The sequence below is a fragment of the Grus americana genome, chromosome 15 (assembly GCF_028858705.1).
Source record: "Grus americana isolate bGruAme1 chromosome 15, bGruAme1.mat, whole genome shotgun sequence".
NCBI lineage: Eukaryota > Metazoa > Chordata > Aves > Gruiformes > Gruidae > Grus > Grus americana.
This window is the reverse complement of record NC_072866.1, coordinates 9,235,511-9,263,325: the sequence shown is the minus strand read 5'-3', so window position 1 is coordinate 9,263,325 and position 27,815 is coordinate 9,235,511. Positions and strand designations below refer to the sequence as shown.

Sequence of the window (27,815 nt, the reverse complement as noted above, 5' to 3'; positions counted from 1 at the left end):
ACGCGACGCGCGGCTGGACGCGGCGGCGGCGGCGCTGATTGGACGCGACGCGCGGCAGGGGCCCGGCGCCGCCGGTGGATACAATGTAGCCGCTCGCCGCCCCGCCCGGCCCGGCCCGGGGACGGCGCTGCAGGGTCGGTCCGGGGGAGCGGGGGTCGGGGTGGGGTGGGCGCCGTCCTCTCCGCCGTGCGTGTCACCTACGCCGTGTCCCGCGTCCCCTGCGGGGCGCCACGGCGTGCGGTCCCGGCCGGAGCCGCCGAGATCGCGACCCGGCCCCGGCTGGCAGCGGGCGGGGCGGCGGGACCGGGGCTGGGGGGGGGCGGTGGGAGCAGGGGGAGGCCGAGCCCCGCCGTCGGGCTGGATCGGCCCGGCACCGTGCGGCTGCGGGGCCTCCACGCGTGACAGCGGGACGGGGACGAGGCCTCCACGCGTGACACCGGGGCAGCGGCGGGGCTGTACGATGTGACATCGGGAGGGCTGCAGGACCTGTACAGCGTGGCACGGGTGTGGCTGTGGCGCTGCTGTCACGCCAGCACGGTGACGGCACCGGTACTGCTGTGGGACCTGCACAGCGTGACACCGGTGGGGCTGGGGAACCTGTGCAGCGTGACATCGGTGTCACCCTGGGGCCCGTGCAGCGGGACACTGGTACGGCTGGGTACCCCACCTGCTCCCTGCCCACTCTCGCTGGGTCCCTTCGCGCCCCTGGGGTGCTGCGCCTGTCCCTGGGGGTGCACAGGCTGCGGCTGGAGCCTCTTCCCGCCCCGTTCACCCCGATTCCCTCTCATGCTCCCCACAGGGCGCCGGCCATGGAGCCGGGCACCATCGACAACCTGTCCATCCTGTACCAGAGCTCCGACTTCATCGTGGTCAACAAGCACTGGGACATCCGCATCGACAGCAAGATGTGGTACGAGACGCTGACCCTGCAGAGCCAGCTCAAGTACCGCTTCCCCGAGCTGGCTGACCCCGACACCTACTACGGCTTCAGGTGAGCGGCCAGGGACCAAACCAGACTCTGCCCTGCCTCTGAGCCACCCTCGGCCGGGCACACTGCCCGAGTGCCTGGGGTTGCTCCTCCGCCTCCCGTCTCCTCCCCAGGTTCTGCCACCAGCTCGACTTCTCCACCAGTGGGGCCCTGTGCGTGGCACTCAACAAAGCAGCGGCGGGAAGCGCCTACAAGTGTTTTAAGGACCGGCTGGTGACCAAAGCCTATCTCGCCCTGGTAAGCCTGCTCCACCAGGTCCTGCTTCTGGATGTATCTTCTGAGCTTGCAGTTTGGCCTCTGCTCCTTGTCATCGTGGCATCGGTGAGGAGCGAGTGCTGCGGCTGGGTTTGCAAACCGGCTTTGTGCCCTGCAGGTCAGGGGCCACGTCAGCCAGAGCCGAATGACGATCCGCTACGCCATAGGGAAGAACACCACTGAGGGCATGACGCACATGATGTGCATCGACGGGACGGAGGGTGAGCTGCTCCCGTGCCCTGCCTGCACTGCCCGGACCTCCTGGGCTGCACTGCGGGGAGCTGACCCCCACTACGGATCTTGTTGCAGGCTGTGAAAATCCCAAGCCTTGCCAGTCAGAACTGATCGTGCTCGAGCACGGGTCCTACAGCGGAGACCCTGTAACCAAAGTTCTGCTGCAGCCGCTGACAGGTGGGAGCTGGGGGCCGGGGCAGCGGGGGCACGGGGGGCTGCTGAGGCTGGACAGACAGGCAGCATCGGTGCTGCAGCGCAACCTGTGCTTGCGGCCCTAGGCCTTGGTTGTGGCATGGTGGAATAGTGAAAAACAAAGCCTAGAAAGGGCTGACGGAGCCGAGTGCTGCACTCAGCTCACAGAGGACTCAGGTTCTTTGGGGGGACAAATGCCATGTAGTGCGTTGTCACCTCGCACCACTACGCCCTCAAGGAGGGATTCAGGGATAACCTGTGTCCCTGATTCCTCCGCTCCCGCTGTCCCCCTAGGGCGGACTCACCAGCTCCGGGTTCACTGCAGCGCCATTGGCCACCCCATCGTGGGGGACTTCACCTACAGCCACAAGAAGGACAGCACTCCCTACAGAATGATGCTCCACGCCTACTACCTGCGCATCCCCACTGGCAAGGAGCTCATCGAGGTCTGCGCGCCCGACCCCTTTGTCACCACAATGGACAGCAACTGGGTGCCCCACCATGTCACTCACCGGCTGGATGAGACCATCCAAGAGCTGAAGGACAAGATGATGCAGAAGGGAGAAGAGGAGGAGAGCCAGGAAGCCGTGCTTGGTGGCAGAGAGGAGGAGGCACAGCACGAAGCCAAGAGCCTGGAGACGGAGGAGCAGCGAGCCCGGTGTGAGCAGTGGTTGGCCGAGTGGGCTTTGGAGTGAGCACAAACCACATCTCTGCATTTCCAGCCCAATGCTCCATTTTTGTCCCGGTGGGTCCCCGCGGAGCCCAGCGCTGGCTCCACATCTGCACTTTCTGTATGCCGTGGCTTCCCTCACTTCTGGGGCTGGGATTAGACAGATTTTAGCAGTGATTAGGATGGGTTTATTTTTTAACGTACACATCATCCGTCTGGCCACTGGATGCCCCTTTCCTAATTCTGAGCCTCAGCAGCAGAGTCAGCGTGTCACATACCAGCTTAGAGTGACCCCCCAAAAGCTTTACGTCCCTGTCCTGGGGCTCAGGCACAGCCGGGGCAGCACGGACGCTGCCTTTGCCATGAGCGTGGTGGACGTATCTGCAAACCCGCAGTGCTAGGATGCTAAAATGCGGCCCAGCAAAGAGAAGGAAAAATATGCTGGGTGCAGCTTCGGTGTCCGTGTCCCCTGTTCCCATTCCCTTCGCTCCAGGCTGCTGCGCTCACTGGTACACGCGCTGTGTGAGAGGTGGGAGATGAGGAGGCTGAAGTGCAGCCTGGGGGCACTGACGGCCCCCCTGGTCCCGGGGTGGCCCCGGGTGTTTTGCTCGCAGAGCTGGGCTGTGTGAGGGGTGCAGGGGAGGTCCCTGCCTGCTGCGGAGGACGCGCTGCCTGCCTGTCCCTGCCCGCGCGCTTTCCTTCCTGCCTCAGCCCACATGTGGTTTTTTTTTTAAAGGTTTGTTAAAGGTGAGTTGATACAAATGGATTTTAAACTTTTTTCAAATTTCTATGAGAAGAATCTAGTCTTTTAGCGGTTCTGAAATACCGGTGGTCTCGGAAATGCGTGTATTTTTAGTACTTCTGTGGTCAGAATAGCCAGCAGCCCAAAGCTTTTTTAATAGATCTTACTGTTCTTTCTAGTAGCATTGCCTTTTCCTGGCACCCACTTTTATCCTGGGTGTGGATGTAACCCTGGCTGAGACGGGTCAGAAGACACAAGCCCCTTTCTGCTTTACCCAAACAAGAGGTAATAAGTATCGTGCTTTTGTCCCATCCCGTGGCTCCTCGCCGGCAGGTTGCTGCAGGGGTGTCAGCACTGGAGGGTGCGGAGGCAGGTCTTTCGGGTGGGCAGTTTAGGAGGGCTCTGGAGCAGTGAGAGCCACAGGGAAAAGGTTGAAGCTGAAAGAAAGGCGGAGGACTGATGCGAAAAGCAGGAAGGAGCTCGTCTCTCATGCTGGCGCTCAGCTTTGCAAGATGCCAAGAGGAGTTTCTCTGGAAATGCCCTTGATTTGCCAGCTGCCGCTTTGCTTTCTCCTTCCCACCCCGCTTGTCTTCTGCAGCCCTTAGAGGACGTTTTGAAAATGAAGAGCGCAGGGCAGCTGGTATGGGCTGGCGAGGGACGGAGGTGCTGGAGCCCCTTGCGTACAGAGCACCGATCCCCGGGGTATTCGGCACCAAGCCACCACCTCAGCTTGTGCCCAGAGTTATCCTCACCCCATTTAAAACGCACCTGACAGTGGTTTCCTGTAATTCATGTTCCTACCCTGAGGGGAAATAAAATGGCACAGCCCTCTCCTCGTGGGTGAACACACCATGTGGGTCACCGAAACCCCGCGGGGTTTTGCATCACCCATCCCTGGCGTCCCTGGGCGCTGGTGGGTTCAAGCTCACCGTGCTGTGGCGCGTGGCTGGGGACGAGGTGACTGCCGCCTTGCTTTCGTGGCTGCCGTCCGCTGCAGGGTGAGAACGCGCGCACGGCTCACGGCTCTGCAGGTGCCAGCCCTGGGCACCGAGCGGGGGCCGCGGGCTTATGAGCTGGTGGCAGAGGGCTCAGGGGGGTTTTGGAGAAGCAGGAAATCCGTCTCCTTCTTCCCAGGCCCTGTCCCTGCCCAACCCATCTCCCAAGAGTGGCCGGGGAGGGGAGAGGCAGCCACAGGCCGGTCCTGAAGCTGTAAATTAATGCCATGAACCTGTTTGCCAAAGAATGAACGTGGGTGACGTGCACAGGAGGCCCAGAAAAGTTACAGGTGAGATTTGCAGCATCAGAGATGGGAGGCGACCTTCCCTTCCTGTGGGCCCCGGCGTGGGAATGGGCCCTGCTGCGTGATGGGGGACATGTCCTGCAGCTGCACGCACGGGACGAGGCGGCCCTTGGCCGTGGGGCCGGCGGTCGCTGGGGGTGGTACGTGGGGACACACTGGTGACCATGCACAAGGGGACGGTGATGGACTGTCAATGCTGGGGGGCTGGCACCCAGTGCTCACCCCACCATCCGCACTGAGGAGCCCCTGCACCACCCGTCAGCCTTCAGGCGCTGCACTTTTACTTGACATTGCAGGAAGCAGAGAGAAATATTTATTTTCCTTACCCTGCAGAGAGGTGTTTTCCAGGCGCCCTTTCCCGGCTCCCTTCCTGCGCCGCGTGCAGTCCTGCTCCCTTCTCCCTGCCGTCACTGCCACGGGGCCATTTGCTGCATCGTGTGTGAATCCCCTCGTGCATTCATACCGGGGGGTCGTGATCGGGTGTGTGTTTCGTGATGTTCTGTACAGCTTGCAATAACTCATTTCTTGTTGCACGTTACTGTAGTAAACCATTACCTATACACCGTGCAGCTCACCCTCTGGTCTCTCAATCCACACCGCGCTGCATGGGACGGGGCGTTGCTGCAGCGTGGCCAGTGCCGTGCCGGGGGCTTCCAGGAATGAGCCCGGACCGGCACAGCAGGACCAGACCAGGGCTCCAACCTGGCCAACCCGTTGTGTGAGCACTGGTGCTCATCCTCACCCTTCTGAAATCCCCCTGGCCGAAACCACCAGGGTTATCTACCCGAAAGTCCTTCTGGATTTAGTAACCGACACAGATGACCAAGGATGCCCGAGGTGGCTGGGGCACACGCCACTGCCCCGGCCCTCCTCCTGCCCATCCCTGTCCGCTGCCCACACCGGCCAACACCAGCTGCTGGGATTGTCCCAAACCAAACAGCAGAGGTGGACGAAAAACTCCTCATTTTGAAACTCTGCAGCTCTCTCTGGCAGGGAAATGGGGAGCAGCCCTGGGGCTGCCAGTGTTTAGGGGGTGCACGAGGCAAGCTGCCGCCACAGATGATTTATATCTCTCTTGCACGTCAATGGTCTTTCCTTGGGTTGGAAGAGCTGGAAAAGTGAGTGAAGAGCCAAAGGAATTATTTACAGTTTGCAGGTTGTGAGATTTTTAAGATCATAAACCTGGCAAGGATGGAGAAGCAGCTGGTTAAGAGGGCAGAGATGCAGTTGGAGCTTCCTTGCGTCGGGCAGCAGCAGTGCCCTCCACCGACCCGCCAAGCCCCAGGGCGAAGGGGCTTCGGCAGATGCTTCCTGGCACATTCGGGTTTGGGGTGGATGCTCCTGTGCCTGCTCCTTCACAGCCCCTGGGGTTGTTTTGGGGCCGGTTTTAAGCTCTGCGGGGACATGGTGGACGTGGTGACCCACAAAGGGGCCCCGATGCACCCTTGCCCTCCTGCTCCAGCCACCTCTAGCCAGCAAGCCCGGGGCAGGGGCTGTGTCCCACCAGCAGCCTCGTAGCAAACAAGTTTCTGTAATTTTACCACTCCAACAAGAGCTATTTTTACAGCAGATCCTTCCAAAATAGAAACCAGAAACACTCGTGGGCGTTGACCAAGCCCTGGTGCTGCAGAACCAGTTGCTCGGTGAGGGACGGGGATGGGGACACCAGCCAGGAGCACCGGGGGATGGCAAGCCCCGCTCAGCACTGTGCCGGCAGGTCCAGGGACCCTTTGCGAAGGCTGATGCCCCCAAACCTGGCGAAGCGGGTGGTGCAGCCAGGCGACCAGCCCAGCTGACCACTGCCGACCGCTCTCACCTTTCCCTTTTCCCGGGATAAATGCTCAGATAACGTTTGCTGCTGCACAGCATCGGGCTCCTCTGGGTTTTCATCAGCCTCAGAAAGGCTTTGCTTCCTTTCCTTTTGGGCTCCTGCTTCATGGCACGTGCTGGACGGTATTTCAGAGCAGGATCAGAAATTCCAGGGAGAAAGCTGTAAAAAGGGGAATGGGATTGTCCGTGGCCAAGGCAAAAAGGACAGGCGTGAGGGAAGCACCTCCCAGAGGGGTGCTGAGCCCATCACTGAGGACTCGTCTGTTCTGCACCCTCTCTGTCCTATAAAATATACCCCTGAGTAGCTCAAAGATTTTTCACTAACTGGGAGGACCTTTGTCTCCATCAAGAGCACAGAAATTACCAAACCAGAGAATTTAACTCATTTGCCCCAAAGTTCAAAGTGACCCTATACAAAGGGGGAAAAAAAAAACCAGCCAACCCACAAACCAAAACCAGAAGAGAAAGCAGCTTTACAAAACACTATTGAGAAACTGCCCTGTCACACCCGGTTTCAGAGCAACATACCCACCCCACAGCAGATAAGTGCCGAGCTGTCCCCGTCACTGCCCATCCCTGGCCGCCGCAGGTGGGTGAGCACCTTCCCCAGCTGAGCAGCGTCGAATCCTCATCACGGAGCCAAATCCCCCCAGACAGACAGCGACTGGGCAAGGCCACTGGTGGGATTTAGGGAACATAATAAGACTTAGCGGAAAAAATTACTCGCATCTGGTTCAAAAGGTGGTAAGCTAATTGCTCCGGGCAGCGCTGAGCAGCCCGTCTATGGCATTTCTGGAGCGGGGGTTTCTTTTCTGTCAGAGGTTTCTAGCTGAGGGGTGTGGAATCAGGGAGGGCAATACCTGCTGGTGCTCCTCCACTGGGTTGCACTGGATTTCTCCCAGTCTGTGCTGCTGTGGTCCTGTGCGGAGCCAGGGGATGGAGGGGGACCCTGTCCCTGCAGGGTCCAGGCGGGATCAGAGCTCTGGGTGTCAGAGAGGACAATTTATTGTGGAAGTTCTTTTAATAATGGATAGAGAATGAAATTCTGTTTTCTGTTATATAGGATTTAAAATCTCTCCCTTGATTGTGGGGGGGTTTGTGTGGGCACTCACAGAGCACGGGTGGGCACACTGACCCACCGCACTCCCACAGCTCCAGCCTCAGCGTCGGACAAGGGAACCGGCTGCAGGACCATTCGCAGCCCAGCCGGCAGCCAGCACCATCCTGGGGTGCAGGACACGGCTCCCCGTGTGTGCTCGCCTGACCTGCACTGAGGACGAAGCCCCGGCACAGGCAGCATGGTGTGGGCAGCCCCGGCCCCAGCAGCCATCGCTCTCTGCCTCCGTGAGTTATGTCTTGTTCCCCTAAACCGACCCTGCCCCTGGACCCCCTTCCACCCCCTGGCACTAGGGATGCTCCAGCCCACGGTGCTTTTTATTCCCAACCCACGTGGCTTTGCTCTGCCTCATCCTCCCAGTGGCATCTACAGGTAGTGGTTTTACCCAGCCGCAGCTGGCACCGCACTAGGAATCTGCACAAACAGATTTCCAGGGGCAGATTTATCAATTTTGTCTTCTAAACCCACCCCAAGACACCCCAGGTTGCCCGGGCTGGTGCAGGCTGCAGGGTGATATGGGGGCTGCTCTCTGCATAGTGTTCGCCAGCATTTACTACATATTATTCGATTGACAAAGAAAAGGCCCTTCCCACCCTGTAAACCTGGTGCTGATTTAGAACAGCCCCCGCCTGCCTGTACATACAACCCCGTACCACCCCATGTAACCTGCTCCTGCTTCGTTGCAGGTTTCTCCGCAGACCTGGTGAAAGCAGCAGTGGTGAGTCACCGCCGGCTGCTCCAGTGGCTCCGAATACGCCAGGGCTTTGCCGAAACCTCGCAGCTGGTGCCGGGACCGGCAGAGCTGCCGGGGTTCCCCCAGTCCTTGGCTCCAGGGAGGCAAAGCCATCACCTCCCCTCTGGCCCCCTGCGCAGCCCCTGTCCCTGTCCCATCCTGTCCCTCCCTCACCCACCGCCCAGATCCCAACCCGAGGGCTGGGACCCTGAAGCTGAGGGGCACGCAGCACCCCCAGCTCCAGGGAAGCAGGGGCAGTCCCGCTGTTGAAGGTTCCCCACTCCTGCGAGCGGCTGTGGTGGGTTTTGCCCCCGCACTAGCCCGGGGCAGCCTCGGGGCTGCTGCAGTTCTCAGCTGCCAGCGGTGCCGCCAGGCTGGGCACACCGGCCGGCTCAGATCTCATTCCCCACTCGGTCCCCACGTTTAAAACCCCTTTGTCCCCATTCCTCGCTGCGGCTGAGCATCCCCCGTCCTCCTCCCCAGGCTGCCCTGATCGTCGGAGCCGTCCTGTCTGCCACTGAGCAACACGAGTAAGTCCTGCCCCAGCCGGGGTCTCTGACATGTGGGGGTGTCGGGGGGCACGGGTGGCAGGGCAGGCATGGGTGGATGTTGCATTTCTCCCCACAGCCATGTCACAGCCGCTGTGACAGGTCACTGGGGCTGGGGAGGATTTAGAGCCCTGCGTAGCCAGTTCTGGTGCCAGCACCTGGGCTGGGATTTCAGCTGCATCGGCTTTTGTTGTAGCACAAACACACCAAGAATTTCCTCCCTTTATGGGGCTGACGCAGATGCAACGGGAGCCTCCCCCGAGCTGAAATCCAGGCTCCGCTGGTTCCTCCCTCACCCAAAGCCCGGGGTATGGCAGGCACCTCTGCCACGGGCCATGGGGATGGGCACCCGCACGGCTGCAGGGCAGCCCCTTCAGCACCACCACAGCACCGGGGCTGGGGGATGTTTTCACAACACCCCATGTTATTCCCACTTACCCCATGGTCAGGGCAAAGGGGGATTTCCCAAGGGAACAAGCAGGTTCGTCGTCCATGGGGTGTTGGGGAGCTGAAGCGGATGGCGAAATGCAACCGTGCCTCCCCACCACAGCCTCTCGGCCTCGGTCCTGCAAGGTTTCCAGTGCATCCCAGCCAGCGACCTGCCCGCTGCCGACATCCTCGTGTTTGCCCAGGGACTGCAAAATGAAACAGCGGAGCTGAGCAGTGCCCAGGTGGGCAGGGGTGGGGCCGCAGACCCCACAGAGCCCGATGGGGCACGGGGAGCTGGGGGGTGCTGAGGAAAAAGGGGCTCTCACCACCTCAGTGTTGTCAAGAAAAGCTTCTCTCTGCCCAGCTGTCCTGCCTGGCCAGGCTGCTTGCTGCCAAGAACCTGACGGCTGATTTCAGCAGGTACCCGCCAGACCTGCTGCTCTTCTTTGAGTGAGTATCCAGGGCAGCACACAGCTGCGGTTTTGGTGTTGAATCACGCCATCCAGCCCTTGCCAGCATGGCACACCCCGGGGCACGCGGGAGATCTGGGTGGGAGGAGTAGGAAAATCACCTGCGTCTGCGGGCACCTTCAGACCCACACGGGGCATTTCCAGCCCTGCAGCCCCCCCCGGTTCTCTTCTCACCCCACTCCTCTCTGAGATGGGGTAGCCCCCATCCCATGCCCAAAACCTCCTGCCCAGGGTGAGAGGAGACCCCCCTGCAGCGCCGCCAACTCAGCAGCTCATTGCTCAGAAGAGAGCGACCATTTGAAATGACTCTCCCCATGCCCCCCCGAAAAGCAATGTTAAAGATCTCCTGCCCAGACACGAGGAGCCCTTCGCCCCGTTCCTCCCCGCCACGCTGACTCTTGCTCCCCGCAGCTTGACCAAGGTGCCCCGTGGGACCTGCGAAGTGTTTTACGCCCGGGCTTCCCGCGGGAACCTGGACCTGCTGCCCAGAGGCTCAGCCCGGCGGACGGGGCTGCTGCGTGGGGCACTGACCTGCCTGGTGAGTGGGGGCTGAGCTGGGGTGCAGCCAGGGTCCCCCACACCCCTCACCAGGCGTTTGTACGAGAGCTGGGTTGTGTCTCCCAGGGGGTGAGGAGCAGCCACCTGCGCCCTGAGCAGCTCGGCAGCCTCGGGGCGCTGGTGTGCGACATGGAGGCTGAGACCATCACAGCCTCAGACCCTGGCATCCTGGAGAACCTGAAGCTCTGCCCAGTGCTGACGGGGGCCCAGCAGGATGCCCTCAATGCTGTGGTCCTCAGCGGGGGCACAGTGTATGGGTAAGGAGCCTCCTCCTGCTCTTATGGGGCGGGCGATGAGCAGGTGAGATGGTGTACCTGCGAGGATGCTGAGCTGGTCCTTCTCCTGATGGCCACAGGGATCCTTTGAGCTGGGATTTACAGACTCTGCAAAATTTGGGGCCGCTCCTGCTGGCTTTGAACCAGACCACGCTGAGCCTGGTGGCCAAGGTAAGCCCCCTCCTCGAGACCTTGGGGTGAGCTGCCCATCAGCCAGGCCAGCCCTGAAGGCTGCGGGACCCAGCACCCTCTGCCCCGGCAGGCAGTGCGGGAGGCTTTCGGCAGAAGCATCGCGGCCACGTACAGCAGCCAGGGACGTTCCCAGCGGGAGAAGTCCTTGACGCTCCTCAGGGCCTTCGTGGCAGCATCAGCTTCGTCTCATCCCAGGCTGAAGCGGAGCGCAGACCGTGAGCATTTCCCTTCACCGCGGCCAGTCCAGAGTTCAGAACTCTTGGTGAAAAAATTCCCCCGGGCTGGCCGGCATCTGGGTGCCCCCTGGGAGGAGGACAGGACCAGGCAGAAAGCTGTGGGATTCCCATAAAGTACCTGGGGAGATGGGGAAAATGTCCTTACAGCACGCTGGGGTGTTTGCTCTCACCTGGGAGCAGGAATGTGGCAGCAGCAGCCAGGAAGGAGCCGGGCGGGGGGGGGGGGGGGGCAGAGAAAACTCCACGGCAGGGGCAGAGCCAGGGGAAGATGCTGCAAGACCAGAAGATGCTCATGTGGGTGACGTGGGAAAGGGTTCACCTCACCGGGGCATTTTTAGTTGCCTTTAACAGGACAAAGCACCCATGGTCTGCAGAAACATCACCAGGTTCTTCAGGAATAACTTTAAGGAATAAAAGCGAATAAGGCGCCTTCATGGGTTGGGGATCCAGGGAACGGGAGGATGATTCACAGTCCCGCCTGGCAGGACGGCTTGAGCCACGTTATTGCGACTCCCTGTTCATTCACCGGGGCTCTTCTGAGGGGTTCTGGGCCCCCGTGGCAGGACCAGGACCAGGTGGGAAGGGAGGAAAAGCCATCGGCCTGATGCACCCTCTCTGCCCGCAGGCTGCCTGTCCACACCCATCACGGCCAGCACCATCTCCGACCCCCTCTTACTCATCAGCTACGACACCAGTGAGCAGTTTGACCTGTGCCTAAGCAACGAGGTTTTAAAAGCAAACCTGGAGGCTCTGCTGGAACAGCCACTCACCGTGGACTACCTCCGGGTCGTGAAAAAAAGGCTGGAGCAGGTGATGGGTGACACAGGGCAGGAGCCCCCGCGCAGTCCCTTGTTAGCGTAGGCACGCTCCGGGACAGGCAAGACCCACTGCGGGAAAAGTCACTGCTGGCCATGGGGATGAAGGTGCCCGAGCGGGTCCTTTGTGCCCATTTCTGCCTTCTTTTTCCTTCCCTGACTCTCTTTTCCGCTGGCCTGGTCCTGCAGATTTACCCATCAGGGATCCCGGAGGAGCAGCTGAAGCTGTTCGGGTCGCTGTCCCGCCAGTACACGGCGGAGGAGATCAGCCTGTGGCCGGTGACGTCCAGCGACACACTCTCGGCCCTGCTCAACCCCTTGGATGGCAAGTGGGAGGCTCCCCAGGTAAACCCACGGCAGCAGCGGGGACGGGTGCTGGAGAACCCAAACCGGGACTGCTCGGTGCCCGAGCCCAGCTCGGGGCGAAGGCATTGCCCGAGGGCAGCACGGCGGTTTTGCCACCCACGCGTGTTTCTACTGGGAGCATCTTCCCTCCCTGCCTGCGTGCAACCACGTGAACTGTGTTTCCCAGGTCCAGCAGCTGCTCAGCAGGTACCTGGCCCTGGGGGGCACCTTGACCGGGCCCTTGCTTCAGAAAATCGGTGGAAGACACCTGTGTAATCTGCAGGAGGAGCAGATCAAGCAAATACCTCCAGAAGCAATCAGGTAAACCACTTTTTAGGGATCTGCTTCTCAGTCCTGCGAGGCCCCTGGGACAGTGGGGGAAGTGGGTGGTGGGATGGCAGACTCCCACCTCTGTTTCGGCTCTGCCCACTCGCAGGCAGCACGGCAGGATGGCTGCATCCCGCTCCCAGCTCCTGCCTGAGCCACCAGCACCACGAACGAAGACAGATAACCCATCTGCCCTGGCCAACAAAGGGGCTTTAGCTGCAGTTTGGGGTGGCGTCCCCAGCTCTAAGCTGTGACCTTCCCTCTCCCCAGGACTGCGGGACAATTAAACATTTCTTCTTGCTCTCAAACCAAGAAGGACCAGCTCTACAAAAAAGCCCAGGAGGCCTTTGCTGGCCAGCCTGGCATCACCAGAGCCTATTACTGCCGGATTTGGCCGTACCTGGGTAGGTGTTTCAGCCTTCGCCCTCCTTCCCACGGCGACTGAGGTTGGGTATCTCTTCCTGGGCCGGGGGGTTTAGACACACTAGAGACACATTTAGTAGTCTCCAAAACCTCTCTGAAAGTGTCGGAAGCGTTTGCACATCTCTAGGTACCCCATACACTTTCTTTAAGGTGGAGCTCCAGCAGAGGACCTGAAAGACTTGGCTGAAGCTGGCGTTGCCATAGACATGGACACGGACACTTTTCTTGCCCTAAATCCCAATGAACTGCAGGTACGGCCTCGATACGCTGCTGCTCGTTTCCCCGCTGAAGGGCAGGGCTAGTCGAGGGCCGAGCAGTGGGGTTCGAGGCTGGAGCCCCATCATATCAGCAATTCTCTAATTTTTTACCTTTTTAAATTTTCTTTTGGAAGTTATTGCTTGCTCTGCAGTCCCATTAGAAGAGCACTTTGTGGCAATACCAGGTGTGAGGATGAACAAAGATGATGTTCTATGTATATTGCAGAAACTCAGCGTCACGGATGTGAAAAACTTGCTTGGGGAAAACCTCCCTTACCTGAAGGACGTTGAAAATGAGACCTCGGTGATGCGCTGGGTGAAGAGACAATCCCAGCGGGAACTGGACTGTGTCCTGGCAATCGGCCTGCAAGGGGGGATGGAGGAACCCGGCCCCACGGGGACAGCCACCCCTCCTCACCCCACTGCCTCGGCCAGTGCCGCCCCCACAGCCACCATGCCCGCACCCACCCCCGTCCCCGCTGTCCTCACCCCTATTGCCACCAGCAGCCCTGCTACCACTAATTCCAGTACCAGCCCCCCCAAGGCCCCCACCCCCAGCGCCATCAGCCCGCCCCCCCCCAACAGCACTCCCCCACGTACTTACACCGCTGCCCCCAGTGCTGTGGTGAGTCCCACTGCCACCTCCACCGCCCGACCTACTCCAACCACCGGCTCCATCGTCCCATGCTCCATCCACCAGTCTGCCCCCTCAAATAAGGCCACCCCACCCGTTGTCACCCTCCTCACCACCATCCTTGCTGCTGTCAACACCAACGCCACCACTTCCAGCTCCGTCCCACCCCCTGCTCTCACACGTGGGGCCACCACTGGCACTAGCGCTGTTACTAACCCGGCTGTTACCACCAACACCACCACCCTGCTGGTGTCCATGAACCCCCCAGTACCTGGGGGAAGTGCCCATCCCGCTCCTGCCACCCATAACACCATCAATCCAAGCACCCAGACTGCTCCCAACACCCTTGTCCCTAACTCCACCTCTGCACCCACTGCCACCACAGCCACGGAAATGAACCTCCCTCCCCACAAGCCCACCCCGATTCCCAACTCCACCGTCTCCACCCAAAATAGTGTTGTCTCCTCAACCGCCAAGACTACAACATTGGCTTGCAAGACCGGTGCCCCTCCAGCATTTCTTGGCCCCTCTTCCACCACCACCGGCAGTGAGACCACTAAAAAGACACCTGCAGGCACGCCAGAGCCACCGAGACCAACACCTGGTGGATACATCAACCTGCAACCTGAAGCTGGTAAGGTCTGAATGTTCAGAATTGGGAAAGGCTTAGGAGCTGACAGCAAGGCAGATGTCTTCACCAACCAGCAGCAGCTGATCCACCTTTTTCCTGGCCAGTCAATACCGGTGTGATGCTGCCCGCAAGAAGCCCCAGGTAGTTACTGGCTAGACAGGCAGTGGTGGCTCTACTGGGCGTTACAGCCCCTGGATCTGCAGCATACTGCCTTCAGAGCCTGTGCGCTCTCAAGTCCAGCAAGGTGCACCATAAGATGTCTCGTCATCTTCTGAGCACGCAGCACAGCTCAACTGCTCTGCAGAAAGCTGGAGTAATTCCATCAATGCCAATGCACTATTTTTCACAAGGCAAGGGTATGGCCTTTGTATTTTAGTTGCGCGTAGTGTTTCTGATTAGGTATCGCTGTAAAAGCCCTAAAATCTGAAGTCCTCTATCCTGACAGAGCTACATCCATAGCTTTATGACTCAGATAGATTTACTCCTGCTTTACGCTGGTGAAAGTAAGGAAGGACTCAGCCCTGCTATTCACGGCCAGGTGACATTTATAACAAGGTGTGGGTCAGTGCCTGAAGGTGCAGCTGCAGGCTGTGTCACAAAGGCAGAAGAGTGTTGTCCTGACACATGCGATCCTCTGCGTACCCGAATCCCAAAGCAACCCTACTGCCCTGACAGCTCATACGTGCTGCTTATCTGGATAATCCAATTCTTTCTCATCTGTCTCCACCTAGGATCAGGATCCAGACTCTCTTCCTGCCTGGTACACATACTGACAACAGCCGTGGGAAGCTCGCTGCTGCGAAGGCTTCTCTGACACCGCCGCCTCCAGCACCCTACTCACCAGATCCCTCCTTTAATTTTCACCATCCTGCAAAATAAGGGTGCTGGCAAATTCCCTACTGAAAAACAGAAACCCAGGAAAGGAATAGAGTTTGTCCATTTGATACCAGCACACAATTTATTATTTTTGAGGCTGGACAGTGAAAGGAGGACAGATATTTTTCCAGCCCAAAGAAGCCCGACAGGTACTAACTAGCTAGTTGCTCTATATAATACAATTATCAGCAATATTAACTAGTTTGGCAATGCATTATTGCTGACAGCAGGCCCAGTTCTGCCAGATTTACTCACACTGAGTGGTTCGTCTGTTGAAACAGTGGGACAACTCAGGGATTTGAGTTACTGGCCATTGCAAGAGAAGCAGAATATGGCCCAGCAATGCAGTCTGAAAGCTAAGAGATCCACTAAATTGCATTTAACTTGTTTCATGAACTTACAAGATTTTTTTGATCAAGATTTGTCCACACTATGCCAAGCCTAATTAGAGGGATGATTAACTGAAGATAGTTTATCTTGATTATTGTTGCAATGCTATATAATAAACATGAACTTTTTTCCTAATCAAACGTGTTCTTCAATGTGTTTAGTGCTTTATATTTTAGTTTTTCCAGCTAGCTTACCTCTAAACAGTTCGCACTTCTTTTGCTCTGACTTTCTTCATTATCTAGTGTCTCCTCCTCCAAGACAGTGTTTCTCCCTCCAACTTGTAGATCTCCCACTTACCAGTTTCATTCCCCGTAGGCTGAGTTGATTCTTGCATGTCATTTGTTGAGAGTGAGTCAAGGCATGAAGAAACAAATCAAGATTTCTATTGGGGGATCAATGCTGTTAAAAATGCAAACTGTCTTACTTCCATTGGGCTCTCTCCCGCCCTAGCTAGTGCCCCAGCACCACGGGATGCAGGCAGTGGGGAAATGTCTCTTGTCACCCAGAAGTCTGCAGTGAAGGACAGACCAGGTTGTCCTGTTCTTTCTGTAAAGCACGGACAATGAACATCTACGTCTTTGCAGGCAGGCTCTCCTCATGGGGGAAAAGGGGAGTTCAGGGGCTGGGGACAGGTTGCACTGAGGCTTTTCTGGACAGAAATTCCCAATGAGTGGAAAAAAAAAAAGTGTTGAAAATCTTACACAAAGTTCTTATACCCTCCCCATGAGGAGGCCCAGAACAGCCCCAACCCTTACTGTTGAGTAGTCAACACCAAAGAAAAGTAACAGGTACATCTGGGCTTCCTGACCACTTAATTTGGACCAATACCTGCAGACATAAAGGTGTGGGCAGTCTGAATGAAATCAAGACAATAGCAACTAATCAATTTGCTTCTGGCATTTTTTACTTAGTTCCATTATTTATTTAGAATCAGCCGTGAAACTTCATTCCCACTCAGAGGTCTTGGCAGCATCAAGAGATCAGGCTCTGAGAAATATAATTGTTAACTTGCAGAACAGCCAATTTGCTCACCCTTAAACCGACCAGGGTTGTGGAGTAAAATATCGACATTGATTATGTTGCAGTAATATGGCTGGGCCTTACCTGGGCTTGGTCTGTACAAAAGGCAAGGATCCTACTCTGAAGAGTCTGAAACCTTCCCTTCAGACAGAACACTGGGGGTTTTTTGAGTGATTTGAAAGAGAAAAGCACCTAACAGTGAACACAGCAGTTGTCTGCTAACACTGAGCACCCCCTCACCCCCCAGGTGTGGCTGTCCCTGATGGGCCTCAGAGCAGGTCACAGGCTGGTCACCCTCATCTTGCTTTCAGTTGAGGGAATATTTTCAAGACAGGACTGACGTCATCAGGAAACTGATAAGCAGAGCAGGCAGGAGGTGGAGCATCATGGCCGCAGTACCCAGAGAAGCTGAGGATGGTGCTAGAAGAAAAAGAGGGGACATCAGTGCAAAGAAATCAACAATTGAACCGTTCCCCCATGGAGGAGAACATCTCTTTAGGCCACATCCAGGGAAGATCTTTGGCTTTCTGACTAGGGAATTCTAACCGGTAAATAGCCACCCCTAACAGGACCACCAAGTCACAGCCCAAATCCAACACAGAGCAGAGGAGGAAGCTCTGGAAGTGCTCACTCAGCTGAGATGTTCAGCCAGCGAGGATGCTCTCAGTGGGATTACAGGATTGCTTCTCATCTTGGATCCGGAATTTGCTCTGCGAGGCTTAAGGCTCCTTGGCAGAACTGACTGTGCTGCCCCTTGATGCCAGGACATGAAGGGAGGAGGTGAGCGCTGCCCAATGCATTTTACTGGGGCTGGGTGGATGGGTAGTGACAAGTGCCGCCGAAGGGGCCTGCAGTAGCCCAGATCAACACTCTCTGCTCTCTCGGCACAAAAGCAGCCAGCAGGACTTTCCAGGGCCTTGGCACAAGCACTGCTGAGAGCAGGAGCAGAGCTGTTTGGCAGCAGTGCCCAAGGCCACCACTTGCTTCAGCAAGGCCCTGACTTAGGGTCCTGGGAACTACATCAGCTTGGTGCACTCACTTTTTCACAGACAACTGAAAGCACCTTACTTCCATAAGGCAGTTCTCCTTGCTGTAACCCCCCCAAAAAAATATTTAAAGCACAACAGTCAGAGATCCTAACATACTACATACACTGAAATTTGGGCGTGACGATGTTGATGTAGCCTTCTTGTGTTCCCCCAGTGAGCCCAACATGCAGCTTATCTAGTTCTGATTGTTTCTGCATTTGGACCCACTCCCGGATGACAGACTCATTCTGCCATTTATGTAGATCTCCAAGATTCATCCCCAGCAAGCCCTGAACCTCAGAAAGCGTCAGGTTCTAGGAGAAATCAAAGAGCAAAAATTACAGATATAAAAGCAGGAATGGAAATAACACCTCTGACCAAGGAACTGATGAGGTTTCTATTAGCAGAAGTGTGAAGAACGAGGAAGACAAATTTCTGGTGAGCGGTTTCAATTGGGACAATCTGTCCTTAGGTTAGGGGAATGAACACGATGGTTCCTCAAAGACTATTTCTGTTATCCTCTGATGACAAGTCTCCTACACTCAGAGTGGGGGCCCCAGTCCCTGCCCAAAACACTGGGCTTTCTTCCAAAATTGATGATATTACTGCTAACACTTGTTAGAAGATTTGTCACATAGCTGTGGACTTTAGTCTAGTGGACACCTGTCCCCTGCTCCTGCCATACTGCTATGAGAGCCTGCTCTAAAGAAATTCCCTTGTAAGACTGGCTTAGCATCCATATATGACTTCAAATTACTTTTTAAAAGAAATTTCAGGTCAGTTCTCCACTTTCTACTGGTCTAGTGTCATTCTGAATTTGATGGAGTGACTCCTGATTTACACCAACAGACAATGCAACCAAAACCAACTATTTAGCATAATATGAATGCAAGGAGTCAAACAATTTCAAGATTCAGCTCACCATCAAAGAGTCTCTTCTCAACTTCACAAATGTACTAAGTTTCATGTTCATGTTGTCCTTGCTTAGTGCTCTGAGATCCACACCAGGAGCACCCCCTGGGACCAAAAAGAGCAAGTGTATCAATGCATGGAGGACAGCCCTCAAATGAGCAGTGCTGTGTATAAGCTAGAGCTATAATGATGTCTCCAAAATTTATTAGGCTGGGGCTGCTAACAGAGTGAGTTCCAACTGCAAAATATATGGATGCTACTTCATCTTCCCCGGAGGTATTATTGTATTGGCCATTAAACCAATCTGTGACAATGCCAGATGCTAGACAGAGGGGTATAAAATGTTTGCTCAGGCTGTGAATAAATTGTTGGCTTAACAGAGAAAAATCTATGTTTTGTGACATGGAGAAGGGCTGTGAGATAAGCATTAAACATTAGCAGCTGGATTTCTCATGGATCTAGCAGATCTTATCCATCCCAGAAGTCATGAGTTTGATCTTCCCTGTGATAGTCTGACAATTGATTTGGGCAACTATAAGTTGGGTATAGAATCTTTCAAGAATTTTTTTGCCCTGTACAAGTTGGAAAAGACTGAAACTTTTAACAACTTCGCTTTGAAAATTCCCAAATCTTAGATGGTATTTGACAGCCATTCAGCTTCTGGCTAAGACTCTTTCCCCATAACATACTGTTCTTTTACATACCTAGATATGGTTCAATAAGCTCATAGTAAGCAGGTAAATAGTGCTGGTCTGAGAAAGCACGTTTTGCTTTATCATATAAGATCTCTTTCGTAAGCTGTGAACAGGCTGAAGGATTCAGAGATACTAGTCTGAAAAAAATGAAGATTTAGGGAGAGAAATTTTTTTATTATCTTCAACCTGAACAAATTTTGAATTATTCCAAGTGTCTCTCTGGGATCCTCTACACAGGACAGGTGACCCCCTCTTCCCAGTAGATAGAAGAGGAGAAGCTAAGAGAAAAAAATAATGGCTCAGTCTCCTCAAAATGATATGTCTTGTAAGTTATGATGGCTCTGATGGTGCATGATAAGTTTATTTATTTGCAAAGATGTAGTTAATTAATTTCATTTAGCAGTCTTTCAAAGGAATTTAAATTAGATTTAATTAACTCTCTTTTGCCTCTAGATAAAAGCATGCATGCAGACCATATCTGTTGTCAGCTGAGGTGCAATAAAGAGAGTTTGATTGCAAATCTGAGCCTTTCCTGCCAGGATGGAGAACAGCAGGCTTTTAAACTTGGACACAGAGCAGTTACTAAGTTGCTTCCTGGACTTTCCTTTCACTGAATACAGAGAAAAGGAAAATGCACTTGCTGATGGGAAAGTGCTTTTCCAAGAAGCCAAGAGCATCACAATATTTGACTCACTTCAAGGTGTTGGAGTCTATCGTATTCAACTCGGTCTCGTTTAGAAGGCACACGTATTTCGTACCAATAGCGTTCAGTGCAGTGGCATTCAAGGCGTTTCCCAAGCCAATATATCGTTTAATGATTGCAGAAGCCTAGAAACACATGTAATTTTTTCAAAAGTTAACGTGAATCAGAATTTATGTTTTCATCCTCAAAAGAAAAACAAATGCAATAATTACAAAAATAAAATTGAACCATTTCAAATCTATTTGTTTGGATCTCAAGGATGGGCCGATCATCTCTGAACCCACTAACTTAGTCCTAAACGAGCAGCTCCCAAACCAGGAAGCAAACATGGGCAGGAAAGCAAACCCAAATCCCTACCTGCTTATTAGGGGGCTGTTTTTTCAGCAAGGCAGCCAGTGAGTCAGCTGAAGTTATATTCCATCTGGAAATATCCTCAGGGGTGATGAAAGAAATGAGGGAGCCCAGTTTGGGGAACAGACTTTCAGGATACCCATGGGGATACGTCTGTGGAAAGACCGTTGTTACTGCTATGAACACTCATTATCATGCCTGTGCTTATGAATTTATGCTCTTTGCAAAATTAATGTGGAAAAGCCCAAAAAGTCTGCAAGAAATAAAACAAAGCCAGTGAGATTCCATGAGCACATCTGTCTTTTTTCTGTTTGATAGCTAGCTCAGGCAAGTAGGCCCTGGGGGAAGGAACAAAATTGAAGCACTGTGAACTCACTCAACACAAAGTGGGGCAGTGGGACTGAGGAAGCTGGGTTTTTCAATCTGAAGAAGAGAAGACTAGGCAAGGATTTTACTACTGTCTTCAACTGTCTAATGGGAGATTATAGGGAAGATGGAGCCACACTCTTCTCAGAGGTGCACAGTGAAAGGACAAGGGCCAACAGGCAATGAAAATACTGATTAGATATTACGAAATACTTATTTTCACAGTAAAGGTGGTCAAACATTGGAAGAGGAGCCCAGAGAGGCGGTGAAGTCTCAGTCCTTGGAGACTACTTAAACTCAACTGGGCAAGTCCCTGAGCAATCTCATCAGTAGATAATTTGACATTCTTCAGCCTGGCATTACCTCATCCAGATTCCTCTTCAGCACAGCTAATTGCTGACTAGTGAAGGCATAGGTCAGTATCTGAGAGAGGTGATTCTCCAGAGAGACGTTCTTCAGGCAAGCATGTAACTCCTCAGGTGTGTAGTAAATAGGCATCAAGTCACTGTTAAGAACCATCTCTGTTATCCGCTTGTCAGGTGAGCAACCTGTTAAAGCAATTATCAAACATGCTCAGTGCTAAATCCTTTGGCTTCAAACTTTGAATGCTCCCTTGCTGAGGATGGACAAGTATGCAATCCTGGTTCCACCCTCCTCCTGGATGACCAATCACCAAATGTTTCATAGTTCAACTCAGACATACTCAGGGAGACGCACAAGCACTAGGATGAACCCCGATACTAGAGTGCTACCATTATGGATCAGAGAAAGCTCCCATACCATCAGCACGCTTATGCCTAGTAGGCAGGACTTCTTCAACAATGGTGGCCAGCTGTTCCCGTGACAGACGTGAATCATGTGCAAAGTTTTTCAGCCAAAGAATTAAAGCATTCTGGAAAGAAAATGTTTCATCAGGGGGATATTGCAATTTTGGGCATATCACCAGCATAACAGGTTGCTACTCACACAGACAAGAAACTTCATTGTTAAAGTACTACAGGCGGCAGATCTGCTGCTATAAGCCTAGAGACCTTTCCTTGGTGAGCCAAAGGCAAATTTCTAAATGCTTAAACTCTACCATATCCCATGCCCCATAAATGATTTTACCTCCTCACAGAGAACTGTATATAGTTACTTCTGCCTTCCACCTCTGGTACTCTTCTGACAATTACAGGAAGACGATGACAGTGATCTAGATTTGCAGTTCCAGGCTGTCAGCTTGATCAGCCCTCACTCCTCCTGGACCATTCATCCTCTTTGGCACGACACTTTTAAATGAAGACGCTACTGAAAACATACCGGCTGAACAACCCCCATCATACTTCTTCCACACGGCAGGACCTAGGAGTGCCTCCCAAACTCCCCAAGCCTCTATGAACAACCCACCTTGGGGATCTTCTGAAAGATGCTGTGATCAAATACAGGAATCAATCCACTGAGCTCATTCAAGGTAAAAGCTGACCATGCTACAGGAGACCTGCATACAAAAATTAGCAGGAATCAGCTTTCAAGTAAGAACAAAACAAAAAAATCCCACCTTAAAGGCTGCCAGGATTATGTCCTTGTAACATTTAAAGTTAAGAAAATACAAGATTTGAATCCTAGAACTTCTTGATCACTTCCTGTTACACAAAACTTCATTCCAACAGAGTAGGAGCAATTGCTAGTAACATGAATAAGGGCAGCTGGATGGGAAAACGGTATTTAACAAATATTTGTTTTCTTAAGCATGAAAACCAAAGAATAGCTATTGCTTACTATCACCCAATTCAGTACCAAGATCTCAGGGCACTTGACAGAGGAAGGGAAAATATTTTGCCTCCCTGGACAATGTCTCTTGTTAGATACAGCCAGAATTTATCAAACATCTGTCAGTTTGACAGGTAGAAACAGAATGTTTTCTGAAAGTCAGTAGCTGACAAACAGCTAGAGCCTATCTGTGTTCACCAGGACAGTCTCAGAGAAGTTTGGTTAAAGAAAAATAGACCAGAGGGAAGGCTTTTATAACTAGAGCAAGTGAAAGACAGAAGTGACAATGTATTTATCAGTGGAATTTCAGCCAAACTTCTCAGCTGAAAGATGTTCAAATAAAACAATGTAAAAGGCCCAATGTGAAATTCAAAAGCAAAGAATTATTCAAGTTTTTGATCAAGCTGGTTGGCTGAAGTTCACTCAGGTCTTAATAGGACAATGGTTTGGTTTAAGGGAACTGTTTTGCTGATGCCCAGAAGAAAAAATCATACCCAAATGTAGTGTTACCACTGCTGATGACACTTCTAATAGCCTCTTCTTGATCAGGCAGGAAAGATTCACACTGGCTTAATTGCTTCAGCAAATTCCCACCAGAACTTCTAATGTACTCTCCACCCAGGTCACAGACCAGACGTCCCAGAATCTCTGCATTTTCCTTATTTACTTGTGTGCCAGGAATATTCTGAAGTAATACAAGACAGAGGCAGTAAACAGAACTGGATGCCACTGCAGAAGAGCATTCTTGAATGCCAAGCTCTCCCCAGCCTTGCACAGAACTGTCCCCTCACCACATACCAAACATGCTAATGCTTCCAAGAGCAAGTGTTTCCGCTGAGATGACTCTCTTTGCAGAACATGAAGATTTGCTTTCCCAATATTAGCGAAGTACTGCCTACAGCTTCCTGTCGCTGCATAGTCTGAAGGACTAGAAGACAAATACTCCATGAATTCTAGTGAATGATATCAAATAGTTGGTCAGGTTCAAAGCTGTTCAACATATACTCTGTCCAATATAACATCTTCCACATCCGCAGACTAAACTAATGCAGTTGTTCTTCCCAAAGATACTAGTCCACATTTTTTAAAAATTCATCTTCACCTTAAGGAATCTATTGTGAGACTCATCTTAAAATTGTTCAAGATTTGGATACAAAACCACAGTGGGTAGCTACTGGAACAAAGAAATCCACTCTACTGTCTGTTGCCTTTGATGTTGTAAGGGAAAAGCACATTCACAGAGGCCAGAAAGTACTAAAACCATATACTGGATTCATATCCAAACAGACATATTTAAAAAGAGCTTCATAATGTTTATATTAATATGATAGATGGTTGAATCTGAAAGGGCTTTAAAAACCCTTTTGAAGGCTTTCTGCCATCTGATTATTTTTTTTTCCCCTGTGAGGAAGCCTGAACAAGTTTGAAATATACATCAAACATGAACTAGTCACTACCAGCTAGGTTATAAAGTAATACTACTTTGTCCCACTAAGTACTAAGGCAACAACACGAAAACTATAGCACAGTTACCTTAAAAACAGCAACAGATCTTTAGGATAGCTATCTAAATCCTTGGGAATCCCATGCAGCGTCACCATCTTCACTAAACAACTCAGCTGAAAGGACACCACAGTTTACAACAATGAAAGAAAATGGCATGAAAATATAAGAAGAAAAAAACCCAAACAACCAAATATAAAGATTTTACTCTGCTCCAAAGTAAGAACAATAAAAGACAGAAACCAGAGGGTTTGGCTCCTGAGAAATCTAGCCAACTGGGTTTTGACTTCTCTTCTCTTCAGGGAAATTCAGAACCGTGGGATGAAGAACCAGGACCAGTTACATTTGTTCTAGTCCCTTAAGCTGAAAGTGGTTTTGTTCTTGCTGAACAACCCTCATTGCTATCTTCATGACATCATCAAAAATGGTATTTCTAAATATGGGAACTGACCTGGTCTTCTCCTAGCTTGACATTCTTCTTCTTCATGACTTTGGCCAGCTCCTGAAATCTTTCTGCTTCCATCTCATTGGCAGCTGCACATTTGAAGCCTTGGAGGACTGACCGGGAAAGCCTGAACATTTGCAGAAAGCAAATCAGAGGGGCAAGGACTTCAGGAGAAAATTCAGTGCATACGTAATGACAAATACAGCAAACATAAACCTCCCCTATTCTCAAAGCTCAATGCTCTCCAACCTCCAGCCCATCAAAACTGCTAGTCTTGACCTATGTGGGAGATCAAGAAGCCATCACTGGTCAAATAAACATAATCTAGAGTCTTGTACTGGAAGTAGAAATGCAGGGACCTCCACCCCAAGTAGTATTGCTGTATCCTGATTTACAAGATTAGTCTCCTCCCTGTGTTTTCAGTACATATTGCACACTGAAAGTGAAATGGAGTTGTGGAGATCCTCATCACTGAACATAGTTTGCACAGCCTGGGAGAGCTCAGGGAGAAGTCCCTAAACTTTAATTGCTTTCTATATGGAAAAGCTTCTATTGTGAAAGCAGGACACTGACGTCAACTCCATTGTTTTTCCAGATATATATCATGGTTTTCATAATTTTTCATCTCAGATATGAGAGCTGACAAAAGTCATATAGGAGCCCCATTAAATCTAATCCCTGTGTAAGACTGACATAATGTCTGATTAGAAACACCTTCCACAGAGGCAGTCAGAAGCAAGGTTCCAGGCGCAGTCTGAGCGAGCAGCATCATCTTAGAAAGCAAGTATGGCTTTTGGGTATATTTTGCAGCTGACACCCTGGTAGATCTTGGTGCTACACTCCTGTGTTTGGGTTTGCATAATATTTCCCATCTGTTGCTATGGATTGAATACAGTGAGTCTGCCATATGTACCAGAACACATGGAAATTGCAATCAAAGCAAACATGGAAAATGGAAGGAGAGAAGAAAAACACTACCTGCTGAAGTCAGGCTCTGTCTTTATCACATCGTTGAAAAACATGGCAGCCTGTAAAGCAAAGCCAGAGTGTCAATGGTTTACCATGCTCTTCTGCAACATTCACCTGTATTTTCAGACAGATTTGCAGAGCGGACTCATAGCTCTGTAGACTCCAAGGCTGACACTGAGGGGTAAGAAGGACACAAGCTGCTAGCATATTACCTGTTCTCGGGTCCACGTTTTACTGTTGAGATCCTGAACATTGGGCTTCTCTTCCCCAAAAACAAGCAATGATTTTGGAATGTAACTGGCCAGAGCATCAGGAATATATTTAACCAGGTCAGCAGGGTGACCTACACTGGAGGAAATCTTTAAAAAAAATAACCATATAATTCAAACACTGTGGCTAAAATAAACAATTGCTAGAGAAGAAATGACTAACTGGAAAGAAGCCAGGCAAATTCCCCTGCTGATCATCTGGGCATTTCTCAGAGACCTAATACTATGAAATATTTCCTGTTTGACATATTCATCAGACTAAGAGAGCTGCTTGGACCTAATACCTGGGCTCCTGATGTATGGGAACCGCTCAGTCTTTCATCAGTTTCCTGCCTCCTGGCTTTATGACCTAAAAATGTTTAACCATCCAGAAAGGAGGGACACATCCTTCCTCTCTGCCAACTCAAACAATGTCTCAAGTTGCCAAAGGCACGCTGCAGTTGCAGAACAATCCTGTGGTGAACGAGACGTTATTTCCCTAATGTTTCATACAGAGCCCTGGCAGCCCATTGCCCCAGGACAGGCTATAGGCAGGGTCTCTGGTGCCAAACACAGGTCAGAGTCTTTCCTACCAGAGGGAGGACGAGTAACAACAAACTTGAATGCTACACACGCAACATGAAGACTGAAGTCACAGCAAGAAAAAGGCAAAGAGGTGTCCAAATCCTACACAATCACATGGGGAGATGAAATAATAGTGCATTGCTGAAGGATCAGTCTACACTAAAAGGGACTTTCTAAGCCGCCTTCACTTCTCACACACTCTCACCCCAAACCATGACAATATCCTTTCTCTGAGAGCATCTTTTCATGTCAGTGGGGAGTAGTTTCTAGGGCCAACCCATGAAACACCTTTCTTTTCTGCCCTCATCCCTAAGAGGCACAGCAGGACACACTTTCTGGCAGCCAAGGACATCTACACAGGCACAGTGATAGGCATTTGAGATGGTTGTCCTGCTGCACACTGCTCAGCAATGACAAATACCCCAAGGGAATGCTGTCTGGGTGTGAGGGTGTGTGTCAATGCCTGGCCCCAGGTAACCACTGTTCTTAGCTGTGAGTCACTGGAGCTTTGCTAATTTATGACGCCTGAAGAGAAAAACAACTTCACCTTTTCCACAAACGTCATTTTCAGAGCAGAGGGCAGGGTCATCACTTGCTGAACAAACTCAGGCAACTTAATGGCTTCCAAGATCACTTTTGGAGACAGACTTTGAAGTGTGCTGCTGTTGAGGCCAGTCACCAAGCTCCCTAGCTTTGCCAGGCTCTGCCCATCCAGGATCTGAAAGGGAATGCACACAGACATGAGTACATGAAGGGGCAAAACATCATTTTCTGGCAGCTAGCTGTACCAGGTGTGAAATGCATTTATGGACCTTATCTTTTGTACCTGATAGCCAGAGCTGAGCAGTTTGTTGATAATAGTGCTGGACTGCTCAGTGTTCCAGCCACGAACTTTGCCCAGTACAGGAATAGATGCTTCGAGGTCTTTATCACTGATGCCATTTTCAATGTCGGATATGGACAGCCCAACTGCAGTCTGGCCCAATGCACACAGGACTGCAGGAGAGAAATGCTCAAACTTTCTCACCAAAGAGGATGCAACCTGAAAAGGTCCCACACAGACAGAAAATAAAGTCAGAGGAGCAATAACGTTAGCCTATTGGATCCTACAGTCTTTGCATGTCTTAAATCACTGGACTTTCTGCTTCAAACTTGTGTGATGAAGGCTGTTGATGGACTACCTCCACCCAATGAGAATTTTCAGATTATGAAACACCAGCCAGACCTCACAATAAAAAAAAAGCAAGACGACCTACAGCAATGTACACAAGAGGAGGCATGAGAGTTGAATCCTCAACCCTCTCAAATTTTGTCTAGGTGAATGAAGAACTGAGTCACAGAGCTGGAGAGGAGATTACCTGCAGTTCCTCTCTTGTCAGGGAGGAGGGAGCTCTCTCTCCAGTTACTCCTCTGTGTGTCAGGTTCAATGGGCAGTTCTTACTGATCCTCTGGGCCAAGCTCAAAGTGTCATCGCTGCTCAGGTTGCTCACTGCCGAAGGGCTCAGGTAGCAAACAAATCTGTCTGGGAGACTGCAGGTGGGACACAAGGAGGAGAGGTTGCCAGTACAACAGACAGTGGCTCTGTCAGATCTTTCCTCTTTTTCCAAAGGATGCGCTGTTCCAGTGCACGTTTCCCCAATTGATTTTAGCTCTGACAATGCTGATGCTCCTTTTTACAGGCAGCACTGCTGTGTCATGCAAAACTGCAAAAACATGCAAGATGCACTGCTGGTCATTAGTTGGTGGCTGGCACTGCACGACAGTTGTTTCCCAA

The 27,815-nt window shown here is 52.1% G+C and overlaps 3 protein-coding genes across 18 annotated transcripts in view; 2 read left to right on the top strand and 1 right to left on the bottom strand.

Annotated features, from left to right (window-relative positions):
• Nucleotides 1–43: 43 nt before the first annotated feature.
• On the top strand, nucleotides 44–4,947 carry RPUSD1 (RNA pseudouridine synthase domain containing 1). 3 transcript variants are annotated; one of them, XR_008579452.1, is made up of 7 exons: nucleotides 426–648; nucleotides 800–991; nucleotides 1,102–1,225; nucleotides 1,362–1,464; nucleotides 1,553–1,654; nucleotides 1,964–2,414; nucleotides 3,680–4,947. XR_008579452.1 is itself a non-coding variant. In XM_054843602.1 (6 exons), the coding sequence occupies exons 2-6, from the start codon at nucleotides 810–812 to the stop codon at nucleotides 2,362–2,364; spliced, it is 912 nt and encodes a 303-aa protein (XP_054699577.1). In that variant the 5' UTR covers nucleotides 44–134; nucleotides 800–809; the 3' UTR covers nucleotides 2,365–4,947. The 3 variants fall into 3 exon arrangements, 2 of the variants coding, with proteins under 2 accessions (XP_054699577.1, XP_054699578.1); XM_054843602.1 differs by lacking the exon at nucleotides 426–648 and adding an exon at nucleotides 44–134 and having other exon boundaries at nucleotides 1,964–4,947; XM_054843603.1 differs by having other exon boundaries at nucleotides 1,964–4,947.
• A 2,562-nt stretch (nucleotides 4,948–7,509) lies between these two features.
• Nucleotides 7,510–15,015, top strand: LOC129213352 (mesothelin-like protein). The gene is made up of 13 exons (XM_054843260.1): nucleotides 7,510–7,555; nucleotides 8,015–8,046; nucleotides 8,545–8,591; nucleotides 10,174–10,323; nucleotides 10,422–10,512; nucleotides 10,604–10,748; nucleotides 11,353–11,579; nucleotides 11,774–11,929; nucleotides 12,117–12,250; nucleotides 12,527–12,660; nucleotides 12,830–12,930; nucleotides 13,163–14,204; nucleotides 14,933–15,015. The coding sequence occupies exons 1-13, from the start codon at nucleotides 7,510–7,512 to the stop codon at nucleotides 15,013–15,015; spliced, it is 2,388 nt and encodes a 795-aa protein (XP_054699235.1).
• A 1,338-nt stretch (nucleotides 15,016–16,353) lies between these two features.
• Nucleotides 16,354–27,815, bottom strand: part of MSLN (mesothelin) — a 77,896-nt gene continuing 66,434 nt past the window's right edge. For all 14 annotated transcript variants that reach the window (XM_054843658.1, XM_054843666.1, XM_054843667.1 and 11 more), the window contains 18 exons: nucleotides 27,400–27,571; nucleotides 26,868–27,083; nucleotides 26,589–26,759; nucleotides 25,421–25,567; nucleotides 25,218–25,267; nucleotides 24,246–24,366; nucleotides 23,825–23,910; nucleotides 23,090–23,219; nucleotides 22,786–22,976; nucleotides 21,929–22,019; nucleotides 21,323–21,434; nucleotides 20,906–21,090; nucleotides 20,183–20,329; nucleotides 19,817–19,950; nucleotides 19,132–19,259; nucleotides 18,438–18,532; nucleotides 17,640–17,829; nucleotides 16,354–16,907 (listed from right to left, as the gene is read on the bottom strand). In XM_054843658.1, the coding sequence (XP_054699633.1) occupies nucleotides 16,813–16,907; nucleotides 17,640–17,829; nucleotides 18,438–18,532; nucleotides 19,132–19,259; nucleotides 19,817–19,950; nucleotides 20,183–20,329; nucleotides 20,906–21,090; nucleotides 21,323–21,434; nucleotides 21,929–22,019; nucleotides 22,786–22,976; nucleotides 23,090–23,219; nucleotides 23,825–23,910; nucleotides 24,246–24,366; nucleotides 25,218–25,267; nucleotides 25,421–25,567; nucleotides 26,589–26,759; nucleotides 26,868–27,083; nucleotides 27,400–27,571 (2,461 nt within the window). In that variant the 3' untranslated portion in view covers nucleotides 16,354–16,812. The remainder of the gene's footprint in view (nucleotides 16,908–17,639; nucleotides 17,830–18,437; nucleotides 18,533–19,131; nucleotides 19,260–19,816; nucleotides 19,951–20,182; nucleotides 20,330–20,905; nucleotides 21,091–21,322; nucleotides 21,435–21,928; nucleotides 22,020–22,785; nucleotides 22,977–23,089; nucleotides 23,220–23,824; nucleotides 23,911–24,245; nucleotides 24,367–25,217; nucleotides 25,268–25,420; nucleotides 25,568–26,588; nucleotides 26,760–26,867; nucleotides 27,084–27,399; nucleotides 27,572–27,815) is intronic.

Bases quoted from the DNA above. Each gene is read 5' to 3' on its own strand.
- RPUSD1 (XM_054843602.1), top strand. From the start codon at position 810: ATGGAGCCGGGCACCATCGACAACCTGTCCATCCTGTACCAGAGCTCC. The intron at 992-1,101 runs GTGAGCGGCCAG...TCTCCTCCCCAG, and splicing joins GACACCTACTACGGCTTCAG to GTTCTGCCACCAGCTCGACT. The intron at 1,655-1,963 runs GTGGGAGCTGGG...CTGTCCCCCTAG, and splicing joins TCTGCTGCAGCCGCTGACAG to GGCGGACTCACCAGCTCCGG.
- LOC129213352 (XM_054843260.1), top strand. From the start codon at position 7,510: ATGGTGTGGGCAGCCCCGGCCCCAGCAGCCATCGCTCTCTGCCTCC. The intron at 12,251-12,526 runs GTAAACCACTTT...CCCTCTCCCCAG, and splicing joins ATACCTCCAGAAGCAATCAG to GACTGCGGGACAATTAAACA. The intron at 12,661-12,829 runs GTAGGTGTTTCA...ACTTTCTTTAAG, and splicing joins CCGGATTTGGCCGTACCTGG to GTGGAGCTCCAGCAGAGGAC.